This window comes from Chrysemys picta, chromosome 7 (assembly GCF_011386835.1).
Source record: "Chrysemys picta bellii isolate R12L10 chromosome 7, ASM1138683v2, whole genome shotgun sequence".
In the NCBI taxonomy this organism is placed as follows: Eukaryota; Metazoa; Chordata; order Testudines; family Emydidae; genus Chrysemys; species Chrysemys picta.
The window spans coordinates 32,356,039-32,369,114 of record NC_088797.1 but is presented as its reverse complement, the minus strand read 5'-3'; the positions used below and the strand labels follow the sequence as shown (position 1 = coordinate 32,369,114).

At 41.6% G+C, this 13,076-nt stretch overlaps 1 protein-coding gene across 4 annotated transcripts in view; it reads left to right on the top strand.

The window, feature by feature from the left end:
• Window positions 1–10,170, top strand: part of CAPN1 (calpain 1) — a 57,900-nt gene extending 47,730 nt beyond the window's left edge. For all 4 annotated transcript variants that reach the window (XM_008179681.4, XM_005307886.5, XM_024100248.3 and 1 more), the window contains exons 13-22: window positions 647–858; window positions 1,568–1,607; window positions 2,586–2,651; window positions 5,040–5,097; window positions 5,541–5,605; window positions 5,860–5,928; window positions 6,209–6,287; window positions 7,101–7,217; window positions 7,997–8,055; window positions 8,919–10,170. In XM_008179681.4, the coding sequence (XP_008177903.2) occupies window positions 647–858; window positions 1,568–1,607; window positions 2,586–2,651; window positions 5,040–5,097; window positions 5,541–5,605; window positions 5,860–5,928; window positions 6,209–6,287; window positions 7,101–7,217; window positions 7,997–8,055; window positions 8,919–8,945 (792 nt within the window). In that variant the 3' untranslated portion in view covers window positions 8,946–10,170. The remainder of the gene's footprint in view (window positions 1–646; window positions 859–1,567; window positions 1,608–2,585; window positions 2,652–5,039; window positions 5,098–5,540; window positions 5,606–5,859; window positions 5,929–6,208; window positions 6,288–7,100; window positions 7,218–7,996; window positions 8,056–8,918) is intronic.
• The last annotated feature ends 2,906 nt before the right edge of the window (window positions 10,171–13,076 follow it).

Below are 13,076 nucleotides of genomic sequence, written 5' to 3'. Positions count from 1 at the left end.
TTATTCTAAATATCTCTCTTAGGTACTTATATTGCCTCTTATCATTGTAATATATGAGCACCTCATAATACCGCTGTGAGGTAGGGAAGTATCCCTGTTTTACAAATGGAGAACTATGGCACAGAGAGTCTAAGTGACTTGCCCAAAGTCATACAGGAAGTCTGACAGAGCAGGGACTTGAACCCAGGTCTTCAGCTATTACCCTGACCACTGGACCATCCTTTCTCTTCAATGGCAGCCTTTCTGCTTCCCTCGGTTGGGCCATCCTATACTTCTTTTAAGAGGGATGGGTAAAGTTCCCTTCAGAACCCATCGACACTGCTCTTGAGTTAGCCAAAGGAATGTGATGCAGTTCTCAGACTCTGCAGACTGAGGTTTGATTCAATGTGTGGCAGCCATTACATTTATTTCCACTTATTATTTTGGCAGGAAAACCTATGTGGCACAGAGGAAAAATGCCAATGTCTTGACCTCTGTGCTTCCAAAGGACCCTCTGCCCTTTTCCAAGGATCTTCCTTCTTCTCTTTTATTGTGGTACTATTTAAACATCCCGGTTGACTAGACCTTTGTACTGGGTCTTTAGCCGTCTGTGTGGAGCAGAAGTTTTGCCAGCTCATGGCAGTGACTATATGTCTCTCTCTGGCAGTTTGTAGGCCAGTCTGCAGTTCACCTGAAACGAGATTTCTTCCTGGCAAATGCCTCACGAGCTCGCTCGGAGCAGTTCATAAATCTTCGTGAAGTCAGCACACGCTTCAAGTTGCCTCCAGGGGAGTATATTGTTGTGCCTTCCACCTTTGAACCTAACAAGGAAGGAGATTTTGTCCTGAGGGTCTTCTCAGAGAAAAAAGCTGGAACTGAGTAAGTTTGATTATGGCAAGTGTTTTGTGTGAACTAGTAGCTGTTTTCCAGGAATTGGGTCCCAGAAGAGAAAGGTTTGAATCATATCCAGTACCACTATCACCACTTGCATCCCCATACTTGCTTTTTCTAACTGATGCTAGCCTATCAGGGCTTCCCAATCAAGGGCCATATAGGGAAAACTTTAATAATATCAAGGCCCTTTCACAGGGCTGCAGTTAGTACACATGTGTGGGATTTTATTCATGTATCTCTATTATCAGGTTTTTGCAATCTTTGGGAACCTTTGTTCCCAAGCGTCATATTGTTCTCTTTCTGGCTGACTGTGAAGAAGGAATCTGACATAAACTTACTTATTCTAGATCAACCAAGCCCTTTAGCCCGTATGGCTGTGGAAACCAATATGTAGGAGATGCGATGGTGGAAAAACTGATGGCTGATACAATGGATAGTATTGTGCCCTGCTATGCCAGAGATCCAGCATTAGAGCCTGTGATCTATTTCCCTGGGCCCATAAGGGTTTGGGGCTGCCAAACATTACTGAAACATAGGTACCAGCCTCTCTTGCACCCAGAAAGTTGTCCCCCTGAGAACTAACATATAGCATTTATACCTGCTCACATAATATTGTGACCAGACAGTACCTCTTCTGCCACAATGGTTTTGCTATTTTGATTCCTTCATGGACATTTTGTGTGTGTTTCTGCAGGGAGATGGATGATCAGATCCAGGCTAATCTTCCAGATGAGGTAAGAACCTCTTATCTACTAACCTCTGCAAGAGTGGAGACTAAGGATTCCTTTTTGAGGTTTAAGACCACTCAGAGTTCTAGCAGTCCCTTGGTTTCATTCACAGCCTGTGGCTATGTTCAAAGAGCCCTGTTCATATAGTCGTCATAAGAGGCTCCTCCTGTTTCCATACAGTCTTCTGACAACTTTTTAAAATTATTTTCTTTCCATGCTTGCCCTTTCCAGTAGAATAGGCAGCTAGAACTTGGTAGTTACTAAGTGTTGTTTCCTTGCATATGAACCCAGAGATCCATCTTTTAGTACCATATTGGGGGGAGGGATAGCTCAGTGGTTTGAGCATTGGCCTGCTAAACCCAGGGTTGTGAGTTCAATCCTTGAGGGGACCACTTAGGGATCTGGGGCAAAAAATCAGTACTTGGTCCTGCTAGTGAAGGCAGGGGGCTGGACTCAATGACCTTTCAGGGTCCCTTCCAGTTCTATGAGATAGATATTCCTAACTAGCTACTATGGCTCTATCCATGTAGTACAACTTCTGAGTCAGTCTAGTTGTCGTGTAACCAGACGCCTCAACAGCAGAAGCTCTGTGATTTTTACCTTCTATAGTTCCCCATCGCTATGCAACATGTCTCTGCTCTCTGGGGAAACTGGACTTGTGTAAGAGTTCTGATTTAGTGGTGCTAAGGTATTGCTTGAGTGACCTAAACCTAACTCCCTCAGGAGCTAAATGCATTATTTTCACTGCACAACCCTTCCCCTACTAGTGAGAAGCTGACTGTGGGATTCAAATATTCAAATGTGGGATTCTACTACTTGGCTAGTGTTGCCATGATATCTTTACTACTTCTGTATTCTCCTGTCCAGCCATGGGCTCAGAACAAATTTCCTGGGCTACATATTTCCTTGCTGCATATCTTTCATGGGCTGTGTACTTTACTCTTCTGAGAAGTAGCCAATCAAAAGTTTGTTCTCTTTCCTCAGAAAGTGCTTTCTGAAAGTGAGATTGATGACAGTTTCAAGCAACTTTTCAAGCAGCTCGCTGGAGCGGTAAGTGCGCTGTTCTTACTGAGTTAAGATGAAGGGGCAAGTATGTATCAAACCTGCTAACTTTGGAGGAGATGTGGCTGCAGCTCTTGTTCCTTTGGCAGTGGGTGGAAAAGCAACGTGTATAAAGAAAAATCTATGTACTATATATAATGGTCCCATTGAGGAGTCCCTACCTATTACAATAGCAAAGAGTCCTTTGGCATCTTATAGACTAACAGACATATAGGAGCATGAGCTTTCGTGGGTGAATACCCACTTCTTCGGATGCATGTTTACAATTACAATATCATTTTGTGAGCAGCTGGAGCAAGTGTAACCTTGATTTATGTGTTCCCAAGTAAGAGTTTAAAGATCAGAAATAGAACCAAACTGCACTCTTTCAATTTGATCCTCCAGAGCAGTGACAGATAATTTAATTTATTGGAGGACTGTGAATGACACAATGAGTGATAGAATTAAAGATTTTATTTAAAATAAAATTAGTTGAAGCAAACAGGCATTACTATAAAACCATACACTGCCTTTATGCGCACATTCCAGATGAAAGGGTGCATCCAGAAATGATCAGCTCTGGATGAGAAGGGGAATATAATCCTCTCTCTAATGGTATCTTAATTGTGAATGAGTGCACTAATATAAAATTAGCATACTACTATTTTTATAATCAATTGTAACAACACCCCTTAATTAATTGTCTACCTTTTACCATATCTATATTTCCACTACCATATTTAATCTTCTGTACACCCAAACCGAATGTCTTTTACTTATTGCCTAAAAATATCAAACATCATTCTAATTATCATTTGTGTCAATGCAATTTCGGCACTTAGCAATATTTCAAACCATCTAAAAATTTCCTTACAACATTGCTAAAATCAGTTAAAACAAAAACATATTTATTACTTGACCATAATTTATCTCTAACTTGCCTCTGAATTGTCTCACTTTACTTCACTTATATTTTACTAGGCCTTATTATTATCAAGCCCAGTTTTAGGCCCAAAAACCAGTTCTTTATTTACATTACAATCTAACATATACAAGCATCATCTCTATAGGTTACACAAGATAAAATGCTTTCCAATTATTCAGCAAAATCAGCTGGCTGTATTGTTTGTCCTCTTTCGGGTTTAGGACACTTGAGGTGTGAATCGTCTAATTCTAAATCTTTTCTCCCCATACCATTCTTAGTCCAGCTGCTAGACTAATATTTTGCTTCACATGATGTAAGAAGATAAGTATGATTAAACCTCAGTAGCTGAATGGATTACCTCCAAAGAAAAATGAGGTTCTATATGAAATGGTGTTGACTATCTTTTTAGGTGGCACTTTTCCCACTGCATCGTTACCGAATTAATGCCTCCATGTGGTAGTGGGAGGGAGCACTGCTGCTGGAGGTTTTGCCTTATGGTAATTAAAGTTGAACATGAGCTCCCTCTGTGATGGTAATTAGCTAAGAGGGCAAACACAGTCTTTGGATGTATAAGCAAGGTAATATAAAGTAGGAGAAAGGAGGTGGTATTACCTCTGTACATGGCATTAGTGAGACCATTCTGGTGTCCACATTTCAGAAAGGTTGTTGAACAATTGGAAAAAAGGTACAGAAAAGAGCTACAAAAATGATCCACAGTCTGGAAAACATACCTTAGTGTCAGAGACTTAAGAAGCTCAGTCTATGTAGTTTACTCAAGAGAAGAATGAAAAGTGACTTTATCCTATTCCACAAGTAAATATATGGGGAAGAGATTTCTGAAAATAGACAGCTCTTTAATTTAGCAGAAAAGACACAATGAGATCCAGTGATTGGAAGCAGAAGGTAGACAAATTCAGACTAGAAATAAGGGGACATTTTTAACAGTGAGGGTAATTAATCACTAGAATAACTTAGCTAGGGATATGGTGGATTCTTCATCACCTGAAGTCTTCAAATCAATACTGGATACCTTTCTAAAAGATTTGCTATAGCTCAAGTAGAAATTATGGGTTTGATGCAGAAATTATTGGATGGGACTCTCCATCTTGTGCTATGCAGAAGGTCAGACTAGGTCCCTCCTGGCCTTTAAATCTATGAATCTCAAGTCACTGACTTCTCACAGAAATATAGAGGGTTTGGTCCAAGTCATTTTAGCCAAATCCCAATTTGAGTAATGACATTCTGCCTCTCAAACGTCTCCGGAAGTTTCGGTTGGATAGCATATTCTTCACTTCCCCTCCTAAACTAATGTGTGGTGTTGCTTTGCACTGTTACTTGCTGCCATAATTCATCTAATAAATGTGGCTGCATCTTAGCAATGGGTGGTTCTGTACATAATTTGTACATCAGTTTAATCACTTTGGGATGAGAGACACTATAGAAATGCAGTATTATTTCTTTGGTTCTTCCAGGATATGGAAATCAGTGTCTCAGAACTGCAGACTATCCTCAACAAAATCATAAGTAAACGTAAGTAATGGAAAAACAGCATCACATAATTCAGCTGACCTATTAGTATCATAGTCTGAATCTGGGTATTTCTTGGTCAGTCTCTGTAATCTAGCATACCATGTGGTTCTCTTCTTGAAGTAGTACCAGCAGTCTGATGCACCCAGACTGGTAGCTGTAGCTTGGGCACTGGCACTCTTTTCTGAGCATCAGTATAGGAAACAGAATCAATATATTTCTCTCTCCTACTGGTTGGAAGCAGTCTCATTATCTACTAGCAGAGGATGGAAATGAAAATAATTATTGCCTCACTCCTGCATTAAGGTTGCATTCTTACAAGAAATCTAAAAAGAACACAAAAAAGCTCAAGTGTTTGTAATGAGGATGCTAGCTTTTCACACAGTGCATTATAAACAACTCTGCTATGTGCCTTAACTTTGCCCCCTCTTTGCTTTAAATTCCAGATAAAGACCTCCGGACTAAAGGGTTCAGTACTGAGTCATGCCGAAGTATGGTGAACCTCATGGATGTATCCTCCTTCTGCATCTTTGTTACATCCACATGACTTCCTGGCCCTTTGGGTTGTGTCATGCCTGTAAGATGTAGACCAGTCATTAGGGGATTTTTTTTTTTATTAAGTAAAAATGACATATTATAGCTGCCAGGGTGCTAGTGTTTAGTGGAGACTTGGAATGGTTTCTTCTTGGGGTGTGATGGGAGAGGAAGTTCCTCTTCAGGAAGTAAGCTTGCAAACATTTCTCCTTAATAATTTTTCCTGAATAGAGAGATGGAAATGGGAAATTAGGACTGGTGGAATTCAACATCCTCTGGAACAAAATTAGGAGTTACCTGGTAGGTGAAGTTGCTATTGATCCCCCACTTCTGCTTCCTTTAGCTTATCCATATCAATGACAGAGAATTTCCGATGTCACTTGACAATGCTCTGGTACCAGCACTGACAATTTGGTGCTTTTTTTTTAATCCAGTCTTTGTTGTTCGTGTACACAGCAATGTGATATTTTTGCACATTTTCAGTAGACTGTGTGACTCTGTTTATTACAGTCCATGAGATTTCTTACCCCATTGCAGGAGTGTCCAGTACCCTCATGTCCTTTTTTGTTTTTTTGTTAAGGTTGTCTTTAGGAAGTTTGATTTAGACAAGTCTGGATGCATGAGTGCCTATGAAATGCGAATGGCGCTGGAGTCTGCAGGTGATGTATTACATACTTTGATGGAGTTAACTTACTACCTTCCATTTAATTCATTTGTCAGTTAATTCATAATCTCTTCCATCAGAAACCAAACAAATACCATTTGTACCCTTTATTCCAACCATGATGGAACCAAGGTTTTGATAGGTTTGTCCAGATAATCCATCTAGGCACTGTAGAAAAATGATCAAACGGTTGTACGATAGGTTAAAATTCTGAGCAAAGCCAAAGAAGAGAGCTCCAGTAAGATCTGTGCAACTTTGTTTTAGATGTAGCTGACCTAAGTGCTACTGTGCTCTGCGCAAGAAATGATGTGCCCTCTTGTGGTTGCACAGAAAACCTGAGTAGTTGCTTGTTACAATCCAAAATGACAAGATTTGATTGGTACTAGCAAAGAATAATCATACTGGATCAGATCAGTGGTCCATCTAACAGCTGTCTATCCTATTTCCAACAGTGCCCATACAAGCTGCTTCCTGTAGTTATGGAGTAACCTGCCCACAGAGAAAGTTTCTTCCTAACCCCTCTTGGCTAATGTCCTACAACATAAATATTTATATCCCTTCCAGAACTCTTGGGTTTTTTAATCCTTACTATAACTCAGGATATTCTGGTTGTCCATATAAATGGCCAATCCTTTTTTGAATCATGCTAAATTCTTGGCCTCAATGATGAATAAACAGATCTCTCTATACATACCCGACTTTCCAAGAGTGGTCTGTTTACTCCACGTAATACCTGTGTGGCCTGAAATCAAGTGGTCTAATACTGTTTTAAATTGCTTGACTTTTTAATATAGTAATGTCTTGACAGGCTTTAAACTGAACAAGAAACTGTATGAATTGATCATCACCCGTTATTCTGAGCCTGACTTGGCTGTTGACTTTGATAACTTTGTGTGCTGTTTAGTGCGACTTGAAACCATGTTCAGTGAGTACAAATTTCTGAGAGTATTTTTATGTTTCTAACTTGTTGTTTCTTACCATGTGGGTATGAATTTCCTATTATGGTACTATACAGATATTTTTGTGCACAACCCAGCTGGAAATCAGACTCTAACCTACTCAGCTTTAAAATATTCTCTTGATCTGTGCCAGCTCATGAAGTTTGGGTACTAATGCCCATGGTACCAAGTAACCCATTTGGTGCTGACTGTGAGTATTTTCCCAACAGTCAGCATTCTGCATTGGCACTATTCAAACTCTCGACTGTGAGCCATTGATGGTGCTACTCACAGAATATTTAGTAACTGTTGTAAAGCTATTTATTGGGATTAGCAGACTATCAAAATGGTAGATGGCAGAAGGCAGGGATAGCTCTTCGATGGAGAGATTACTAGTTGAAGCATCTGTTAATAATTTTATTGCAAATACCAGCACTCCTGTTTATTTTTTAACCCCGTCTTTATTTAGATTTGAAAGGGCTAGGTCCTACCTTTATTCTGTTGGCAGCAAGAATTGTACATGTGTTTCATTCAATGGATTCTGATGCAATGTTGGATTAAAAAGCAGTAAAGGGAAGGTAAACGTTCTCCAGCAGGTTTTCTTGGTGAAGTGGTACCTACTCCATTTGGAGATAATTCAGAGGTATACTACTTTCTATAGGAGGTCTGAGAATTACCCAGAGGCATAAAAGTTTTTAAACGGTGCAATTAAAAAATAATAATTACAAAACATTCCCCTCTTCCCCCCCTTTTCCCATCTCTATAGGGTTTTTTCAATCTCTGGACACAGATAAAGACGGAATTGTCACTTTTGACTTATTTAAGGTACATACTTTTTTTCCTCCCCTGGTTTGTGTGGGTCTCTTACTTCCCATAGCTGTCCCTCTGGAGTAGATATTAACACCTCCCATGTTAGTCTTGCTCTTCCCCTTGCTCATTATTCTATGATTACAATAATTACAATTCACTACACATTCAACCACAAAAGAGGTAGTGATAGTGTTCTCCAGTATTTAGTGCAAATGATAGAGAATTAGGATTTCTTGGTTCTGTCCCAGCCCTCTCACCAATTTTGGACATATTAGTGTGCCTCAGTTTACCCATCTCTAGCAGGAATACCTACCTCATACAGAAGTTATGAGGCTTTGAATTTATTAATACTTACTACTACAAGTACTAATTTGTGGTCCTTGATGAAAGTGGCTATGGATATGCAAAGAATTATAATTACTAATCTGTAAATTTGTCGCAAACACCACTTTGCCCCCAAAATGTTCCCATAAACTACCTCAGTTTTTAATACAAACTGGTAGATTTACCAAGTCTTTTTGATTTATTTTATCCCAGCAGAGTAATGATGTCAGCTAGTGGTCTCCTCATCTGGGGCCTGATCCAAAGACCACTTTTAATAGAAGTCATTTCACTGCTTTCAATGGATTTTGGATCATGCCCTTAGGTGGATATGAAAGTAGAATCTGAAAGGCTTGGAGCGAGAAGAGGGCATAGACACACGTTTTTATTGTACAAACAAACATGTTATGCTATACATTCTTTGGAGTGTTCCTCCCTTTAGGTGTAGTACAAAGAAATGTACACTGATTCCTGGTTAATATGGTAATTGTTTCAGGTGGAAATGGAGATGCAGGTTCCTGGAGATGATTCACATTCTCTTTCTTTCTCCTCTGCAGTGGTTACAGCTAACCATGTTTGCTTGAAGAAGAAAAGGAACCACTCCCACCCAGCCATTCAGCTTTTTCCCCCATGTAATCTCATCTGCAAGTGCCTTTGCCTTGGGATAAGGGGAGGGGGGTGTCTCCTCCTCCTTGCTGCCTCTACTCCTTGCCCCACACCTACAGAAGCCTCACTTTGGACAAGGGGACCCCACGCCTATGCATGGAGATACTCTTATCAGTTCCTACCCTTATGCCTGGTTGACTTGTCCTTGGAAGCCTTTCTGCACCTTCTCTCAGGCAGCTAAAACCATTCTGTTTTTAATTTTTAGTGCAACATTTTGGTGAGAAACTGCAGGACACAATGCCAAAGCCACATATGGGCCTTCTCATTCAATTATGTGCTCATTTTTTTAAATGGATAAGTACGTCTGATGCCAATGGGGGATGATGCTACCCTCTTGTAGAGCCCGCCATACAGAGTATCCTAGAAAATTTGCTGCCTTCCGGAGGTCACGTTTTCTAGGCTCCTTCTCCACACTTTGCTTTTTGGATTTGTTTATGATTGCTTTGTTAGTGAAGATTCTAACTAAAGTGCTAAATATTACAATTTGCCAAGGCAACCGCTTCCCCTCCTCCCCCTCCCTTCCTGTCCCTGTATTACTGGTCTTTACTCTCCCTTCTTCTCCCCTCTCCCACCCCCAGAACTTCCATTTCAGCCTCTGGCTTTTTGTTTTTAAATTTCCTGAGACAGACCCCAAAGGAATTAGGGCTGTATTTGCAGGTCTCCTTATATGAGCCCTTTTCCATGCTCTTTATACCTGAGAATATACATGAGAGAGGAACAGTGAGAAAGGGCCCAGCAAACTGGAATGTATGCATTTCATTCATGGTGCACTGTGAAAAGCCTTCACCTTAAGATGGTTGACCTGGGATTTCTTGTGCCTCAAGACTACAATAGCCAAACACCTTTCACCTGTTTCACCTTTGCCTTTCCACACTGCCGCTGTACTTATCCAAGCTTAAAGTAGCATGAACATTCTCCAAAGCTTTCTCTCCCTGAGGTCAAACTGTTCTTGTCATTTGCTATTTTTTATATTCCTGTATGTGATAAGGGGATTTTGAGGTGATTAGCATGCTTATTTAACATTGCCAGGAGTGTCAATATCAGGGATTATGTTACACATACGTACTGAGTAGTTTTATTTTGTATTGTAGAAACCGAATGTTTTAATGTCAAAAATAAATTTTAAAAGTACTATTAAAACTATTTTCTCCGTGTTTATTCCTTTCTGTTCCTTTTAAAAATGTAGCTATCCTGTCATTTTGGGTTGTTAGCTTAGCGCATATACACAAAGCTCCAATACAAAACAAAACAAACTCTATATCCAAGTTTCTCTGGTTCAGACTGAACTTAAGTGGTTATGTGCCATGGTCTAGGCCAACAATCAGCCTCCAACGAGAAAGATTAACTGGCACTCTGAAGTGTGGAGTTAAAGTTAAGGTGTAAAATATACTGAATCTGAGAAGCCAAATAGTGTGTTGAATTAAAAAAAAAAAAAAAGTGTGCCTACATACCACTCATGTTGAAAATATAATACTTTTAAAATCAATTCTAGCATTCTGATTATAATATTGGAAACCCGGGGGCAGATAGTCATCAAGTATAAATTGTTTATAGCTTCACTGAGGTCATGAATTTGGAACTATGACAATTACGACCCTATAACAACCTACATCAGATGAAGCGCTGCCTCAAACAGATTAGTATTAGCATAGGAGACAGAAAATGGGGTAATTTGGATTATTGCCTACAATAATTTTACCAGTAAGCATCATAGATGAATCCATGTTTGAAGGGTTTAGGGATTTTGAATATTTTAATCAGACTGTTAATTCAGTTTACATTTGTTTGATATGTTAGAAGCATAACTATCCTTAGCATTGGTCAGTAAAACAATCATTCCGCTAACTTGGCTCTTTAGCTGCAAAATTGTGCAAGTGAGGGTATGTCTACACTATGGGATTAATCCAGATTTACAGAATTCGAATTTTGGAAACAGATTATATAAAGTCGAACGTATGCGGACACACTAAGCACATTAATTCGGCGGTGTGCGTCCATGTACTGGGGCTATCGTCGATTTCCGGAGCATTGCACTGTGGGTAGCTATCCCATAGTTCCCGCAGTCTCCTCTGCCCATTGGAATTCTGGGTTGAGATCCCAATGCCTGATGGGGCCAAAAACATTGTCGCAGGTGGTTCTGGGTACATCGTCCCCCTCTCTCCAGGAAAGCAACGGCAGACACCGTTTTGCGCCTTTTTCCTGGGTGAACAGTGCAGATGCCATACCACGGCAAGCATGGAGCCCGCTCAGCTCAAGACAACAGTCATCAACATTGTAAACACCTCGCACGTTATTGTGCAGTTTATGCTGAACCAGAACCTGCAAAACCAGGCGGCAAGGAGTAGGCTACGGCAGCGCGGCGGCGAGAGTGATGAGGACATGAACATGGAATTCTATCAAACCGCGGGCCCTGGCACTTTGGAGATCATGCTGTTAATGGGGCAGGTTCTAGCCGTGGAACGCCGATTCTGGGCCCGGGAAACAAGCACAGACTGGTGGGACCGCATAGTGTTGCAGGTGTGGGACGATTCCCAGTGGCTGCGAAACTTTCGCACCCCTAAGGGCACTTTCATGGAACTTTGTGACTTGCTTTCCCCTGCCCTGAAGCGCCAGAATACCAAGATGAGAGCAGCCCTCACAGTTGAGAAGCGACTGGCGATAGCCCTATGGAAGCTTGCAACGCCAGATAGCTACTGGTCAGTTGGGAATCAATTTGGAGTGGGCAAATCTACTGTGGGGGCTGCTGTGATGCAAGTAGTCAAAGCAATCACTGAGCTGCTGCTACGAAAGGTAGTGACTCTGGGAAATGTGCAGGTCATAGTGGATGGCTTTGCTGCAATGGGATTCTCTAACTGTGGTGGGGCGACAGATGGAACCCATATCCCTATCTTGGCACCGGAGCACCAGGGTACCCAGTACATAAACCGCAAGGGGTACTTTTCAATGGTGCTGCAAGCACTGGTGGATCACAAGGGACGTTTCACCAACATCAATGTGGGCTGGCCGGGAAGGGTTCATGACGCTCGCGTCTTCAGGAACACTACTCTGTTTAAACGGCTGCAGCAAGGGACTTACTTCCCGGACCAGAAAATAACCATTGGGGATGTTGAAATGCCTATAGTTATCCTTGGGGACCTAGCCTACCCCTTAATGCCATGGCTCATGAAGCCATACACAGGCAGCCTGGACAGTAGTCAGGAGCTGTTCAACTACAGGCTGAGCAAGTGCAGAATGGCGGTAGAATGTGCATTTGGACGTTTAAAAGGTTGCTGGCGCTTGTTACTGACTCGGTCAGACCTCAGCCAAACCAATATCCCCATTGTTATTGCTGCTTGCTGTGTGCTCCACAATCTCTGTGAGGGTAAGGGGGAGACCTTTATGACGGGGTTGGGAGGCTGAGGCAAATCAACTGGCTGCTGATTACATGCAACCAGACACCAGGGTGATTAGAAGATCACACTCGGAAGCGCTGCGCATCAGTGAAGCTTTGAAAACCAGTTTCATGACTGGCCAGGCTACGGTGTGAAAGTTCTGTTTGTTGAAAACCTGCCCCCTTGATTGACTCATTCCCTGTGAGCAAACCACCCTCCCCCCTCCAATCACAGCTTGTTTTCAAAGGAAATAAAGTCACTATCGTTTAAAAATCATGTATTCTTTATTAATTGATTATAAACATAGGGAGAGAACTGACAAGGTAGCCCAGGTGGGGTTTGGGAGGAGGATAGGAGGGAAGGAAAAGGCCACTAAAAAAAAAAAAAAAAAAAAAAAAAATCAATATAATGACAGCCTTTTGGTTGGGCTGTCCACTGGGGTGGACTGGGAGGGTGCACGGATCCTTCCTTCCCCCCCCCCCCCCCCGCGTTCTTACATGTCTGGGTGAGGAGGCCTATGGAACATGGTGAGGGGGGAGGTTATACAGCAGCTGCAGTGGCACTCTGTAATCCTGCTGCCGTTCCTGAAGCTCCACCAGACGCCGAAGCATGTCCATTTGATCACGCAGCAGCCCCAGCTTTGCAGCCTGCCACCTCTCATCTCAAGCGTCCCTCATG